Source organism: Anthonomus grandis, chromosome 3 (assembly GCF_022605725.1).
Source record: "Anthonomus grandis grandis chromosome 3, icAntGran1.3, whole genome shotgun sequence".
NCBI lineage: Eukaryota > Metazoa > Arthropoda > Insecta > Coleoptera > Curculionidae > Anthonomus > Anthonomus grandis.
Genome location: NC_065548.1, coordinates 26814574 through 26831057, shown reverse-complemented (window position 1 = coordinate 26831057; position 16484 = coordinate 26814574). Strand labels below are relative to the sequence as shown.

General features: G+C 29.6%; 1 protein-coding gene and 1 long non-coding RNA gene across 5 annotated transcripts in view; one reads left to right on the top strand and one right to left on the bottom strand.

Moving 5' to 3' along the window:
* The window catches only part of LOC126734603 (neutral ceramidase), a 294220-nt gene that overhangs the window by 224951 nt on the left and 52785 nt on the right, over nucleotides 1-16484 (bottom strand). For all 3 annotated transcript variants that reach the window (XM_050438295.1, XM_050438294.1, XM_050438296.1), the window contains exon 4: nucleotides 8401-8577. In XM_050438295.1, coding sequence (XP_050294252.1) covers nucleotides 8401-8577 — 177 coding nt within the window. The remainder of the gene's footprint in view (nucleotides 1-8400; nucleotides 8578-16484) is intronic.
* Nucleotides 1760-16484, top strand: part of LOC126734605 (uncharacterized) — a 159601-nt gene continuing 144876 nt past the window's right edge. Inside the window, exons 1-3 of one of the 2 annotated variants that reach the window (XR_007660126.1) lie at nucleotides 1760-2310; nucleotides 3172-3333; nucleotides 3392-4411. This is a non-coding gene — a long non-coding RNA (uncharacterized LOC126734605). Of the gene's footprint in view, nucleotides 2311-3171; nucleotides 3334-3391; nucleotides 4412-16484 lie in introns of those variants that run through there. The other variant, XR_007660127.1, reaches the window with a different exon arrangement.

Here is a 16484-nt window from a genome sequence, read left to right as displayed (position 1 = left end):
GAGTACTTTTTTGATATATTTCTAGTCCTTTATTTATTTGTGCAACTGATGCATAGCATTTAATAGGTTGGGGTAGTTAAGGTTGCTGGATAATTCTTCTCACAGGCTCTTATTCTCAACAATTAGTTGATCAACTTTTCGGTTTAATTCATTCGTTTTATTGACCAAGGGTTCCAGTATTGAATTCATCGTGCCAATAGTATTTTGATCCACGTACACATCCTCAACACGACTCTCTTCCTCGATCTTTCTGGTTTGTTGACCTTTTGACCTAGAGCTTCAGAACTTGCCTTACATTTCCACGAACCACAACACTTTCTCATATAGAAACCCCGAAAATCAATATGTTCCGTGATAAAACTTTTTGCATACGGAACAGTCGATCACTGATTTTACATCATCAAAACCCAATTTGCACACAAAGCAATTAAAAACACCGTCCCTCTCGCCTAAACCTGCGATCCTCATCATGGTCGGTGACTAACTATTCTACTACAATAAATATTATTTATTATAAACCAAAATTCTAACGGAAACTAGAATACTGAATGTGGGCAAAAAATATACATTACAAAAACACAAAATACCTTAATATTATGAAACTAAACTAGTTACTTAATAATAATGTCTTTATTATCAATTATAAGGTAAATTACAAATTGCAAAATTGAAGTGTGCTTCCTATAAGACCTATCATACCTTAAGCATACTGCTAACATATTTGTTCTAATAATTATTTGCTATATAAATAATACTATATACTATGCTGCTCTGAGAATAAATATATATCATATAAGTTAATCATAAATAAAAATATAATAAATAAAAGAGGAGAAAAGAAATTATAGTTTATTGTAATTACTAAGTACAAAATTAAATTGATTCTATAAACAAACTCTTAATTTTACGTTTAAAGAGAGGCGATAGTAAGCAACTTAGATTGGAAAATCTGGCCTTGTGTTATGTATGTGGACTGGTATTTTAAAAACTTGAAATGACCGTATATTAAGAACAAAAAACTGACTAAAAAAATACTGAAAACAGTTTCTAATAAACTAACGGGTGACAAAAGCAACCCTTATTTGCCATGCCTAAGATAGGATGAGATACTCCCTTAAAATCTAAAATAGAAAGGCGTGTCGATGATACCATAGAAAGCCACATTTCAGAAAATGATTCTCTGTTTATCAAAGAAAACGTTTCCGTATAAAAATAATTTCCGTTATTTTAGAGACAATAATAAAGTTCTTACTTTCAAATTCTTTATGTACATTTACAAATATTTTTCAGGATAAAGAATGGTTTTTCTGAACTGTTTTATGCTGGAGTTGCTTTAGTGACTCATATTGCATTTAAAAACCATAGATTTTAGGTGACTTAATAAAAATAAGTCAAGATTTGTTAGCTAAAGGCTTATATCACAATAATATAGGCTCCTCATCTAACCCACTGATTAGGATAATAATCATTTAACCTTGACCTAACGTAAACTACATAAGGAGAAGGTGCTCGATTCTATAGAAATTGTAGAAAGCATTCCTCTAAAAATAAATGTTTGTGACTCTCTGATTTTCTAATCGATCCGCACTATCAGTGGGTGGATAGACCTCTATAGCATTTCAGTATAGATATCGCTATTAACAATTCCTAGTATAAATATTTGCCCAATAATACCATCTCTCAATATACCACATAAACATTATATTTTTTGGGGATACTGAGTAGCTCCAATATTTTCTTTAATTGCGTGTGGGCTTAGAACATTGAAAGGCTAGAATTAGTAAACAGCAACTTTGTTTGAGTCCAACATGTGCACAGGGGCAAGAGGGGTGTTTTGTTTACAAACATATTTGCCGATTCTCTGTTGTCAAGTCGACGCAAATTTTCAACGGAGGAAATTTTTAGCTATATTTTAACAACCATTATAACGTTAATTTAATTTATTTGTGTTGTATTTTATAGGAAAATTTAAAATAAAAAGTATAAATACTACAATTAATTTATTTTAAGAATAAATATAATATCCTTAAGCAAAAAAAAAACAAAATTATTAACATTCTTATCCCTAAAACTGCTTCTAAAAAATTTGAAGCGACAACACCGGAGCTTAAGCGCCTGAGCCATACGCGGAGTGTCATCTGTCAAACGGCTTTTTGTTTATTTTCGGGATTCGTGTATTTTCTTTAATTTTCGGTTTCAAAAGGAAAACGGCCACATTTTAGTGTTTTTTTAAATTGCTAGGATGGGAAAAACTTGTGTCGTTTGTGCCGCATCATGATAAAAAGGTGATTCAAGCCGATCTTTTCACAAGTAAGTACCGATACTTTCATAACATCACATCATGGGGTAACCATCATCATAAACGTAGAATAGGGGATCTTATAGATATAAACCTAATAAAAACTTGAATGTGAAAGTGTGCGTAAAATACCAAAATATTTATATTTTTAAATCTAAATATTTTTTTGAACATATTCATCTATCAATAGGCTATAAAAAATATAAAACTAGAATTTTGTCCCTGGTTTTATTGCAGGATTTTATGTTTTTTTTTGTTGTTTTGGCAGAAAGAAGGCATACCTAATACCCATGTACCTATCTATGTATAGTTATGTTTTTTTAATATAGACATTAGGTAGATAGATGAAATTACTAATTTTTTATTGCCTTTAAAGAATTTTGAAATTTATTTAGATATTGATATCTATGTATAAAGTTAATTTTGTCTTTCCCTAAAATTTGGTCAATAATTTTTTTTTGTTTTACCATATTGCAACTTACAATAATATATATAGTAATTGGCACCACATATTAATTCATTACTGTAATTTTTTTTGCTTTTTGATTAAATATCAAATACTTATTATAGACTGCTTAATATATGCCCAAAGGGAACAATGGATTTCATTAATGGAAATCAACACAATTAAACGGAACATATTTGTTTGTTCAGATCACATCCTTAGAAGTGATTTCTTATATAAGGAAGATAATATTATCAGTAGCCAGACTATAAAACAAATCAGCTCTACCTCAAAGATAATTTTTTTAAAATATATTTTTCTAGTATAAAAAAATCATCATAAAAAGGATTAGTGTTACTCATATAAGCTTTATTTATAACTAATACTAATTAAATTAGGTAAGTGTGTAAAACTATTTTTTTACTAGGATTTCTGATGCACTGGTTAAAAACACAGCAGCGGATAATTCAGTTAATTTACCAAGTGATTTATCCTTCAAAGCTGCAGGGGCAGTTTTCCTGAAGAGTGCAAAAACTTCTTTAGCTTCCAAAATGGTATATAGTACAAACAGTGAAGCTAATATAGATAAGTATGGATAATTAAAATAGATTAATATTTTTGATACACCAAATTTTGTATAATTACAGATCTGATCATTCATCATCAACAATAACTGCATCTGAGATTAATAGTTCTACAGTAATCGTGGGGTCTAGGTCAACAATTACAATTTCTCATCAAAGCCGTTTTTGTTTAACTGGTACACATTCCCTGACTCTGCCAAGGAAAAGGTAAAAATACACTCAAAATAGACTACTAGTTTTTTGCCATGTATTATCCTATTCTATATATCTTATTTGAGCACCAGGACTAAGACAGGCAAAAAAGTTTATAACCACTTCTAGAAAAAGAGCTGAACAGCTCCTAGACATGAACAGATCAGACATCAGAACAGCAGTCGGACTCCTAACCGGTCATTGCCCAGTGAAATATCACCTAAAGGCAATAGGTATAACAGAGGACGACCAGTGTAGATTCTGCAGCAATGCCACAGAAACAGCAGAACACCTGCTCTGTGAATGCCCGACCCAACTCTGCAAGAGGCTCAAGTACCTGGAAGGGGTACAACCAACACCTCAAGAAGTGGGACAACTACCTCCCAAAAATATAGCTTTGTACGGCAGAAGTCTAAGACTTTTTGAGACAAACTAAGACAAGTAAAGTTATGCACAAAATATCTCACAGGTAGCAGTGCTGAGCGGCGGATCAGCCGAAACGACTCCCTTCTCAATCTACAATATATCTTATTTAAAAGTGATATAGTATTTTATTGTGTTATATTTGTTTAATATTAAAATATTTAATATTAATTAAATGTATGATATTACAAAGATTCTTTATAATAACATACATTTTATTGATCAATTGGATTATCATAATACATTTTTTTAATTTTGGTAATACTATATTTTTATGTATATTATTCTAGGGTAAAATCAAAATGATATCCTGAGGACCTAAGCACTGATGATTCCACCGTTTTAAAAGCTAAATCACTTGTCACCAAATTATAGAAAAAAAAATAAAGAAAATTAAAATTCGAAGATTGCAACAAACAAATTTGCGCCAAAGAAATTGAATTAGATCTCAAGTCATTATTAAAATACTTAAGAAATAATAACATGATGTTGGGCAACATACTACATATTTTATTTGACTTGTAAAAGTACTTGTTTGTATATTACTACTAATAAACTATCTAATCTATTGTACATAGTCTTTATTCTTAGGTAAGCTTTGTTTTTTTATAATAGTATAAATTAATATGATATAATAATTGGTATTAGGAATTATATAGGTCACTATTAAATGTCTCAAAACCATTATATAGGCTAAATACTCATAATAAAAATCTTATAACCTACAAAAAACCTGCAACTCCTTCACAATTTGAACATCCTTGTAGTTTTAACTTTTTCCGCTGAAGCAATACTGTCTCTTTGAAAAAGTCAGCACCATAGAAGTATATATTATGTGATATAAGTAAGTTATGTAAAACTGAGTTTTGTCCAATATAACAATAACAATAAAATTTTGCAAAATGTTAAAAATTTGTGTCTTAAAACATAATTTATTAAGAAATCTATAATATTATATTAATAAAATATTTAATTTCCTTAAAAATGCTTTGACAAAAATGCTGCCTTTTATTAGGACCTTCCTCTAATGAAGTCCATTAAAAAAAAAACACATAAATAGGTCATAAATGGTAATATTACTTATAGTCAAACTTTAATAATTAATAAAAATTTATCAGGTAAATATTTGTTGACGACGTCACTGGTAAAGAGTGCTTGTATCGGTGACATCAACAATGCGATCGAGCGGCGTTGCGATACCATTACCGTTTTCTCGTTTCTTCGTACTTTATTTTCATTTATTTAACGTATAATGACTTCAATATATTCGATATCTTACCAAATTTATTTTAAAAAAATGCTTGATATTTTATTAAAGGGGAGCAGTAGTATTGTTTTATGCCTTCGGAAACAACTGAAAATTTTTATGCTATTATAAAGTGATTTTTGCCATTTCTCTATAAGCATTTGGCATCATTGCATCAGAGATGTTGCAAGCAAACAAACCTGCCCATAGTTCCACGGCACGCTACTTCTAGCCTTTCAATGTTCTAAGCGTGTGGGCTTTCATTTGAGAGTAATGAGAGTTTTACTTATTAACATGTCCACTTAAATAAAATGTACACTCATCATTGAAGCAAAGATTTTTAACCAGTCGAGGTTCTCAAATTACGAGACAGTTTGACCACTAACCAAAACTGTTTATCGTCACGTGTTTCGCTAACGATGTTAGGGGTCGGGTAGTAGTCGGGCACTATAATCAAGTGGCCTTATATACTTAAGATGTAACTAATAAAGCGGAAAATGCCATGACGCATGGTCGAACAAATCTTAAACATTAACTAAACTATACTTAACTGACTATAAGGCATTGGACCTTTATCCAAGTTAAGAATGTTTTTGTGATTGATGAACTTTCGTATGCATCTAATTTTTTATTGTTATTAACTGGTTTAAGTAATTTTAATTTGTTTATCCCTAAAAAGTGACCAGTATTTATGACATGTTCAGCCAAACTTTTAACTTTTCAACTCTTGCATATTTTACAAGAACTAAAGGCTCTTGAAATCTGTCACCGCAAGGGTTCACACCAAAGTTGTTAATTCACTACAGTCGAGCGCTGGCAAGATGTCACTTATAGTCTTTAAGAGGGTAGTGGAACAGTTGTAGTTCCTTCTGAACATTGGCTTGTATTTCGAGGTTTTGAGCAAATATTTAGCCCGTTTTCCTTATGTTTGTTATTTTTTTAATTTAATTGTCGATTTAATTTTTATATTCAAATTTCCTGGCAATTTATCCAGAGCTTGCAAATTGGCAGCGCCAGTAAATATTCACATACTTGCGCTGCCCTTACTTTCCTCCCTAATTTCCTGTTTACTGCCAGAAGTAGGTTGTATGAATGTCCGATATAGGGATCGTAACCATATATAGATTTTTTATCCGTGGAAATATGTCTGCGCCTCATCCGGTTAAACTCCCATTCATAATAAAAGGTTACATAAAATTTTTCGCTGACTTGCCCAAGCTGTTACAAAAAGAAATTTAAAAGTTCTGTAAAGAATTTTTTATGCAGGTGAAAATATCTATATAGTGCTTTCGAAACTTAAACTGTAAAATCCCGAAAAACGCATTTTCAAATCCGTTAAATATTTTGTAGTTCTAATTAATACCTGGAATTTAGCTATTTTCATTTTCCTTAATTCTGCTAATAATTTGAAAGCATAGTGGAACGTTATGCTATATACATATATAATATAATATAATATAAATAGCCTGTTAATTAAGGATTCTGAGTAATTTAGAAGCGTAGGATATAAATTATAGGGATTATTTAATGTATTAGAATAATAGTATAAATGTTAAATTTTAAAAACGTTCAAGTATTCCAATTATAGAAATTAAAATATTATTTACGAAAAAAAGTAACCTTTATGGCTTTGAATATATATGTATAAAAAATACCCTTGAATTATATTCCAATTTTTATTATTGTAAGGGTGGCTTATTTTCTTTTCCAAATGAAAAATATTTCATTGACTATAAAAAATATTCCAGGATTATTTGTTAAGGTCAATTTAAGTGTGGGTATAAAAAAGACATAAAAGAACCCTTTTTTGTTTTTAGGTATAAATAGTATTTATTGTAACAAAAAATGCTATAAATAAAATAATTTATTAGGAGCGTGTTTGCGATCCAAAGGAACGTGTATAACGTTGGTTTCATTGATTGGAAATTAGGAAAAAAACTATTTCATTTATATATTGACTATGGACAAACTTTATGTTTCAAATATTAAGAAAAATTAAGATTTTTTAGCAGCAAATACTAAGAAGTTTAAATATGATTTATCCAACTATCAGGGAAATAAGAAGCAAGCGCAAGTATAAAATTCTTTTTTATTTAATTAAAATTAATTTTAATATTTTTTTGGAAAAAGTAAATTATGGAATCAAAATCAGAAAAATTAAATTTTATTATTGCAAAAATAGATTTTAAAGAATGTATGATAATTCCAAAAATCAAAATTTTTTTAATAATTCAATGATTTAAAAGAGGGAGAACCAATAAATTATAATTTATTCCAAAGTCAAAAGGGCCACGACTAAACAGCGAATTAAAAAATTATTGCTTATTTTTAGTAGAATTAATGTTATTATTAATTCTTTGAAAAATGTCCCTGTTTTCAAAAACTCTGAGAGTAAGCATATCTTTGTTTATACTTTATACTTAAATAATAAAGATATAAACTTTTTATTATTTTTAACTTTATTTCATCAACAGCTTCTCCAATTTTTTTATATTTATTTAATTAATATATATAAAGATAATTAGGGAAATTTTGAAATTTTAAGTACATTATAGACATTTAAATTTCGTTAGTTATCGATTTTCAAAAATCATGAGATTAAAAAAAAAGAGAAATAATAGATCCGAGATTGCATAACGAGAAGGGACTAAGAGATATTTAGATCCTCAAAGTCAAACACATATACATAATTAGCAATGAAAAAAAAATAAAGAGAATTAAAGAGCATATCCAATAAAAAAAACAATATATATTTTTTCATTTTCCATACGCAATAAACTAAATTCTAAAAGAAAAATGAGTAAGTAAAAAATAAATAATAAATCATTAAGACCTTAAAAATTAATAAATTTTTATTAATTCAAATCAGTCTTATTCCATTGTTTTAAAAGACTCTTATCTGTTCCAAAAATCGACTTAGTTAAATCTCAATGAACCAAAGTTTTGGAATTTAAAAAAAAAAATTTCAAGGCCGAACAAGTCTCTTTTTTTTCCTTGATTGTTATATTTTCTAAAAGACATGGAATCAAAAAATTACTAAAAACCTATAATAATTAAGCACAAATACATATTAAGTGATGAAATTAATAAAATAATATTCGGAAACTAAGAAACTTAAATGGCAGATTACATACTTTGATTATATTTTTAATTTTTTACATTAAATGTTAAAAATGAATATTTCCGAATTCTCTCATAAATTTATACTTACTCTAAATATTCCACTGGAGTAGGCATTAAGCGTCTCTTTACAAAATCCCAACTGAGTTATATCGTAGAGAACATCCATCAAGAATCCTCCTGGTGCTCCATGAGTATGGGTTCCACTTAAAATAATGTTTTCGTGGGTATAGGTTTGATTATAAGCTGCTTGTAGTTTATTAATGACCTGCAAAAGTAAATTATTTGTTACATTTTCTTTTGGGAATAAAATGCCAATGCTTATGTACATTTTATTTTGTATCGAATTTTAATTAGCAGAATTCTATTTTAATGATTATAAATCCGATTCGAATAAAACTCTCCTAAACAGTAACTTCATTTGATAGTTTGGATGAGAGACGCGAAATTAAATTTCGAGGATTGCTTTTTGCGCTTAAAATAAATATAGTGGATAGGCAAGAGGATAATAATGCTGGCTGTAACGATATAATTTAATTTGCTAACTTCAAAACTAAAAATCCTTTTTACTGCATGTTCTTCAAAGGGTATCAGCAAATTATATTATAAGAGTTGTAAATGTACATATTAATTACAATTATATAGATAACCTTTTGAGGAAAGGGATATTACTACGTTTATAAAGTTTAAATAGGCGGTTTTTAACTTGAATACAAATGACATTTTTTCCAGTATTAGAATGGTATATGTATACATATGTATACAGTGACCGCCTAAAGTTCCGCATAAACTCGATGAAAATTAGAGACATGATTTTTTTAGAAAACGCTCCGACCCGTCGATTTTTATTTTAAGTTGTGCATTATTTCACATACATTTTTGTATACAGGATGGAACAAAAAAAAGATATGACGTCATCGGTAATTTTTTTAAATGGAATGCTATATTTTTTTATTGCATTTATGAAATATAGGCGAAATTTCAAGCAAGTTTCGTATAACACACCTTATCTCAAAACTCAACTGTTTCAGAAATATTTACATTTAACCAACAAGAAAGCAAGTAAGTACGTCTATTTACAAATTATGATAAAATGGAGGATAAAATGTTATTAACTGTGAAAACTCTTATTAATGTATCAAGTGTTCAAACTGATCCCCAGTTACTTCTTGGCAGAAAGCACGACTGTTTACAAACTCATGTAAAACACTATCAATTATTTAGGGTGATATACGTCTAATTTCATATCTAATTCTTTTTTTCAAATCTTCTACGTTGTTTGGCTTCTCAATATAAACTTTACTTTTCAGGTACCCCCATAGAAAATAGTCGCAGGGATTTAGGTCTGGTGACCTGGCCGGCCACTCTATTAGCCCTCTTCATACTATCCATCTTCCTGGGAATACTGTATCCACGTAATTACAGACATCTCGAAAGAAATGTGGCGGTGCGCCGTCTTGCTGAAACCACAAATTATCTGTCGAGACAGCAGGGTCTTGCTCGTCTGGGTATAGGGCAGCCAAAGCAGGGATAAGATCTTCTTGAAGAAAAATCAAATAGCGGTGTCCTGTTAAGTTTTCTTCGAAAAAGTATGGCCGTATTACTTTATTTTACACGATACCAGCCCAAACATTAATAGATTTACGGTACTGTGTATGAGCCTCAGTTGCCCAGTGTGGATTTGACACTGACCAGTACCGACAATTTTTCCGATTTACGACACCGTTTAAACAAAAAGTTGCTTCATCCGAAAACAAAACTCGTAACACGACTGACTGACGGTTATTATTGCAAATGTCCATCATTTGCACGCAAAATTGGTTTCTTCGATCAGAATCGTCCTCATTTAATTCCTGTATTAGTCTAATTTTATAAGGGTGGTATTCATTTGCTTTTAAGATACATCTTACTGACGTTCCGGCTATATTATTATCAACTGAAATTTGTGAAGTTGCATTGTTTGGATTTTCTTTGACGGAGAGCAGAACGTTTAATTTTGTTTCTTTAGAAATTTTTGGACGACCTGATCTTGGCAAATCCCTAACATGACCTGAAGTTATGAATTTCTGCTCTATTCTACTAACTGTTGACTGAGAAATAGGATGGTTTGGGTATTTGGCATTAAACAGTTCACTTACTTCTTTTTGCGTGCGCACTCGATTCCCGTACCCTAGCATCATCAAAATTTCAATTCGTTGGGTTTCCGTTAAATTAGCCATAATTTATTCTAATAAAAACTATTAATTTTCAAACTGACAGTGACATTCGAACCATGCAACCATGGAAAATAGAAACAATTGGCAGTGTTTATAACATTATTTTTATAATCGATTTTACCTTAATTTTTAAATAGTCTATATTTCATAAATTCAATTAAAAATATAGCATTCCATTTTAAAAAATGATCGATGACGTCATATCTTTTTTTTGTTCCACCCTGTATATAAAAATTTATGTGAAATAATGCGCAACTTAAAATAAAAATCGACGGGTCCGAGCGTTTTCTCAAAAAATCATGTCTCTTATTTCTATCGAATTTATGCGGAACTTTAGGCTGTCACTGTATAATACCACCTGAAGATTTTCTCCTAAATATAATAAAAAAGTAAAAGTAGAAAGAAGCAATGAAGAAAATAGAAATTATATGTGAACAAACAGAGACAAATAATAATTGTAGTAATAATAATGATAGAATACGATTCTGTTTTTTATGGAATAGGATAATGGAATACGATTTACAATGGTCAAAAATAAGTGAGGCATTCAAGAGCTTAGAAAAGCTATTATATAATTTGCTCTTAATTCCGAAATAGCCTTAGAACATTGATTGCATTAAAATGAACATTGGCTCTTTTGGATTGAGCGCAACATCTACACAGGAGATATTTTGTTGATAAAAAGAGAGCGAATGTGAAACTGAATTGACTTTTTTATTCTAAATAAAAAAGAAGAGTGAAATTAGTTTAATCAGGAAAACTATTTTGTACTATATTGGATTCTTTAAATCTCCAAATTTTCACACAGAACGGCAGCGCGGTAACTTTCGATCGGAAATATTCTCTCGATAAAAATAGTTGGCATTGTTGACAACATTTACGTTTGGATAGTGTACCTTTCATAGAGTATTTATTAGTATCAAAAAGACATTTTGAGTGATTTCGGTGCATTTTTTTAATTAATAATAAAATAAAAAATTGTCTGCTTCGTTTTTGCTGAAAAATTATAAAGAAGTCTGAAGTTGGTCACATATTGGGAAAAGGAAATTCAAATCGCTCCTTTCACTGGCGAGTTACGACTCATTCTTATAGGTTTTAATATTATAAAAGACGACATATTTGTGAAATATCTATTGAGTATTGGATACTAAAATTAAGCCTTTTTCTTCATTGTTTTTAGCAAAATAATAATAACAAAATGTGTAAATAAGTATATTCTTGTAATCTGGCAGATTTTTTGGTTATTCGAACCAGTAAACGCTGCAAGAATAATAATGCATGGATTATAACTACTCAGATAGGAAACTCGCATAAAAGTTAATGGAATTTTGAAAGGTCGATGAATGTTGCGCCCTCTGAATTTCGAGGAGTAGTACTGACAGGAAATGAGAATAAATTTGTGACGTCATAAAAGCAGAAAAAAAAATTGATTTTTGTGGTTCTTTCGGAAACTAAAACAGGCAGATTGAAAAAGTGTCAAACTGGGACTTTCTATCTCTATATTAAAGAAAGTCCTTCGTTTATCACTTTTTGTATCTGCGTACTATAATTTCTGACAAAGCAATGCATTTCCTACTAGATACATAGGTTTAGGTTTCAGAAATTAAATAAAAAATATTCACCAAATGTATTACTGGAGTATAAAAAGAGATTATAGCAAACAACTCACAAGTTATACAATAAAAATTATATAAGCATAAAATAAAAAACTGTTAAACATCAAATAAAATGAAAAATTCGTCCAAATTTCACAATGTATAAACTTACAATTAGGAATTTTAATGTATGAAAAACAAAGTCTCTAAAGCATAATTTATACAGAGTGTTATAAAAAGTTTTGGTAAATGTATAAAGATCAACAAAAATGTAATATATTCACCAAGGAATTACTCTTTACTCAATTCAGAAGTAATTCCTATAGTAAATAAGATGAAATTAATAACTGTCAATAAATTGCAAATGAAAGAGGCAATAAGGAAAAATTACAGCATCAGAAAGAAGAGAGCAAAGGGTATGAAATAGAATTTAAAAAGACTTTTACGAAAAGGTTATGGTAAATATATAAAGGTCAATAAAAATATAATTAATTCACCAAAGAAGTAATTACTATGGCAAATATTATAAAATAAATGAGCAGAATGAAGAGAGCAAATCGTTTAAAGTAGAATTTATAAGGAGTATTGTAAAAGCTTATGGCAAATGTATAAAGATCAATATAAATATATTAAATTCACGAAGGAATTACTCCCTACTCAATTCACGAATAGTGTTCTTTAGTAAATATTATAAATTTAATAACTGCTGTCAATAAATTAGTAATGAAAGAGGCAATAAAAAAATTTTAGACTCTAAGATTTGTATAGGATTCAAAATTGCTCATGCATTGAAACTGCTGAAATTGCTTTTCTCTTATGTCTGTCGTCATATTTTGAGTATATTTCAAAATTGAGATTGTAAAAAAGTCTGTACAGGAATAAGATAAATTCTGCTCCTTCGTACTGAGCTTCACTGGGTAATTTTGGAATCCAATATCTAAAAATAGAAAGCATATTCTAAAGAATTATTTTTTTAAAATTATTTAAATGTATTTATTGATTTTAAAATGTATTTTATTGATTTCAAATATATCATACAAAATATCATTTGCCTACACAACAGTGGTGTCAGTCTAAGAGACATATAACTAATTTAAGTATAATATTTTTTTACTATGAGTAGCTTATCATTAAATTAAGCTAAAGCTTACACCTCTAGTGGGGTCACTTGTTGCTAAGACTCTTCTAACACACCTTGTATTAAGCCTGGGAGGTTTAAGATTTCCTTAAGTGAGTAAAATAATTTTAACATGCATAAAATTGTTAATTACTGAGATTTTCATGATTTCAATGCTCAAGAATCTGAACCCAAGTATTAAACATATTGGGCCTGTTAAAAAACTAGACTAGATCTATCTAGTCTTTTACTGTCCACAGATTTCGCATAACAGCTTTGGTTTTTTACATTTGTACATCATTTCCATATTATTATTTCTTATCATTTCCACAAAAAAGTTTATTGCAATAACTATTTATGCAAATGCAATGTCGTCAATATATTCAATTCAAAGTTTTTACTGCTTATATGTGAGTTCTTTTGCAATAAAATTACCTGCTTTTCTAGAAATTTTCTGTATTCTAGGTGTCAGTACACCCAAATGAAAACCAATAATAGCTGACACACAAAACACTGAACTAAACCACTGGAAAAATTTTGTAATAAATATGAGAATAAATCAATTCAGTTCAGTCCGTGCACCCTCGGTCAAGCGGTAGTTTTGCATTTTTAGTGCCATCTAAATTTTGAAGAATAGAAGCCTTTTTATGTTCTGTAAATCGCTTAAGCTTTCAAGGCCCTAAAATAATGTGTGTAAGGCTAGAGTCCGGCTAATATCTAGCAACTAATATCGAGAACATGTTCTTTTTCCAGCATGCTATTTATAGTCCGTGCCCGCTGTTATTTAATCGATATAATGCTTGTATCTCCTAAAATTCCCAAGAAATTTTAATAATTTTTGTCCAGTTATTACCAATAAATAACTAAATCACTATGTACCTACTAGATACCCTCCCTGTATAGTAAGCAGTAATGAGCAGCCAAAACCTAATCCAATATATAAAATATACAAACTGATTACCCTATAAATTTTTATATGTAAGCAAACAAAAATATTCACCAGACCGTCAGTTTTCAAGTGAACTACGCAACACATCCTCGCTCATTGAAAATCTGAATATAAAATAATTTACTGCCTGTTGTTTTATCATATTCTTTACGTATTTAGACTTCATCACGTTATGGCTTTGTCTTTAGAAGAGTATTTTTATAGTAAACTTACATCCAGTGAAAATTACTTAAAAAAATTACTTTACTCACTAGTACGAAAAAATAAATTTTTTAATTATAAATTAATGTCAAATAAACGTTAAATTACTTTTTACGTACTAGTGCGTAAAAAGACTCTTTTAGGCACTAGTGAGTAAAAAGTGAAACTTTTCACACACTTGCCAGGGTTTATACGGTAGTAGAAAGAATATTTTAAGTAAACACTGATTAAATTCTAAGATGGCGATAGCTTTCAAATAACAATCATACTGGTTGGTAGGTATCCCTTGTGCGAACTAATAAGACTAAATATTTCCCTTTACTCAATTTATTTATTGAAACTTCATTTATTACCTTGCACTTTATAAAGTCCCTTACGAATGGCCTAGACTTAATTTTCAGTTTATTTACACCAATTGATTCTTTCTTGAAGGCAATTAAGTTTTAGAGCAGACATAATTTAAATGTAAAGGTTTTAGTTATTTCAAATTAACGCAATGCCTTGTTGAACAACCTTAATTGCTTCAGTCTTCTACGAAAACAGGTAGCTAATAATTGATTATATTTGTAGTTTGCCTCTTGGCTTCGAGGGTGGAAAATATTGTTAATTGAGTAAAAAAAAAAATGAATATAGGTCGAGGCTTTAATCATCAAATGGGGACATAATAATGAAAATTAATGAAATTGATTTTATTAGCATTTTATAATAGCTTAGATTTACATGTTTAAAGTGGAGGTAGTAGACTTAGTTTCAGGTTATTCTTTCGAAGCTTAACAAATACCTCTTAAATATTTTTTTAATGATTTTCAAATGTTCAATAATCAAATGTTTTTCCAAGTGTAATGAAGCCATCTAGATAAGCCAAGCATGATTCCCAAGGGGTAAAAACTGTGTTACGTGGGATGGCCCACGTAACACAGTTTTTACAAATTCGTTAAAGTGGTTGTAGCATTACTGAGTACAAAAAGCATGACTGTAAACTGCCAAAGTACTGTTTCCGTATCTTTTTCTTATGTTCTACAGGCATTCCTATCTGCCAGTATGCACTGTTCAGATCGAGCATTCTAAACCATTGTTAACCTTAATATAGTGTTGTCCATTCTTGATAGAGGATAACTGTTTTCCTTGGTATGTCATTCGGTCGCTGGTAATCTACACAAAATCTGGTGCGACCTTTTCTTTTTTTCTTGAGTTTCTTTAAAAAGACGTCACAATTTACTATTCAATTCATAGCCAAATTGGCAAAACATTAAATAAGATATAATAAAAATAAATAAATAAATCTCGCCTTTATTAAGTAACTCTAAAAAAATATCAACATGGTGAAGCCTAGCAAATTTTGCTATTCTACTCGATCTTCACATGTACAACCATCACATCACAATTATAGTAGTATAGGCTTATGAGACCCTTAACAATTATAATAATTTATGAGACAAGACTACTTTCAGAATTCCACATCAAAATTAGCCTCAGGAATAATAAAGATAATCCTATCAATAGGATAAAGTAACAGAAAGTAACAGAAACATAGCACACATTTAATTACAAGAAATGAAGAATATTTAGCGAAAAAGAAATAAATTGTAGCTTAAAACTGCAGGAGATATAAATACACGTAATAGATAAACGATTATAGCAGATGATGTTTATTAGTGTCTAATTCAAAAGAAGCACTACTTTAAGCGTATACTTAAACTTTAAAACATTAAAACGTCTAAACCTACGGGCAACTGGTTCAAAACAGAAATTGATGTAAAAGCAACAAATTTTTTAAGAAATTAATGTCTAAATTGAGGAAGATTGTACAAAGATTTATGCCTAGTATTAACGCTTTGAAATGTTGATCTTGTAATAAAAATACTATCTAATTGGAAAACATTAGGAGAATATACACTAATAAGCAGAATAAACATACTAATAATAGAAAGCCAAGCCTCCCTGAGGGCCTTATCGAACCCTACAGTTACATCAAGGCTGATTTGAGAATACTTCATAGAACTGAAAACGGTTCCGGGACATACAGGTATCAGAATGGGTCACATGACCGTTAAAGAACACCTGAACAGAATTGGAGTGTATAATGGAGACCTTAAT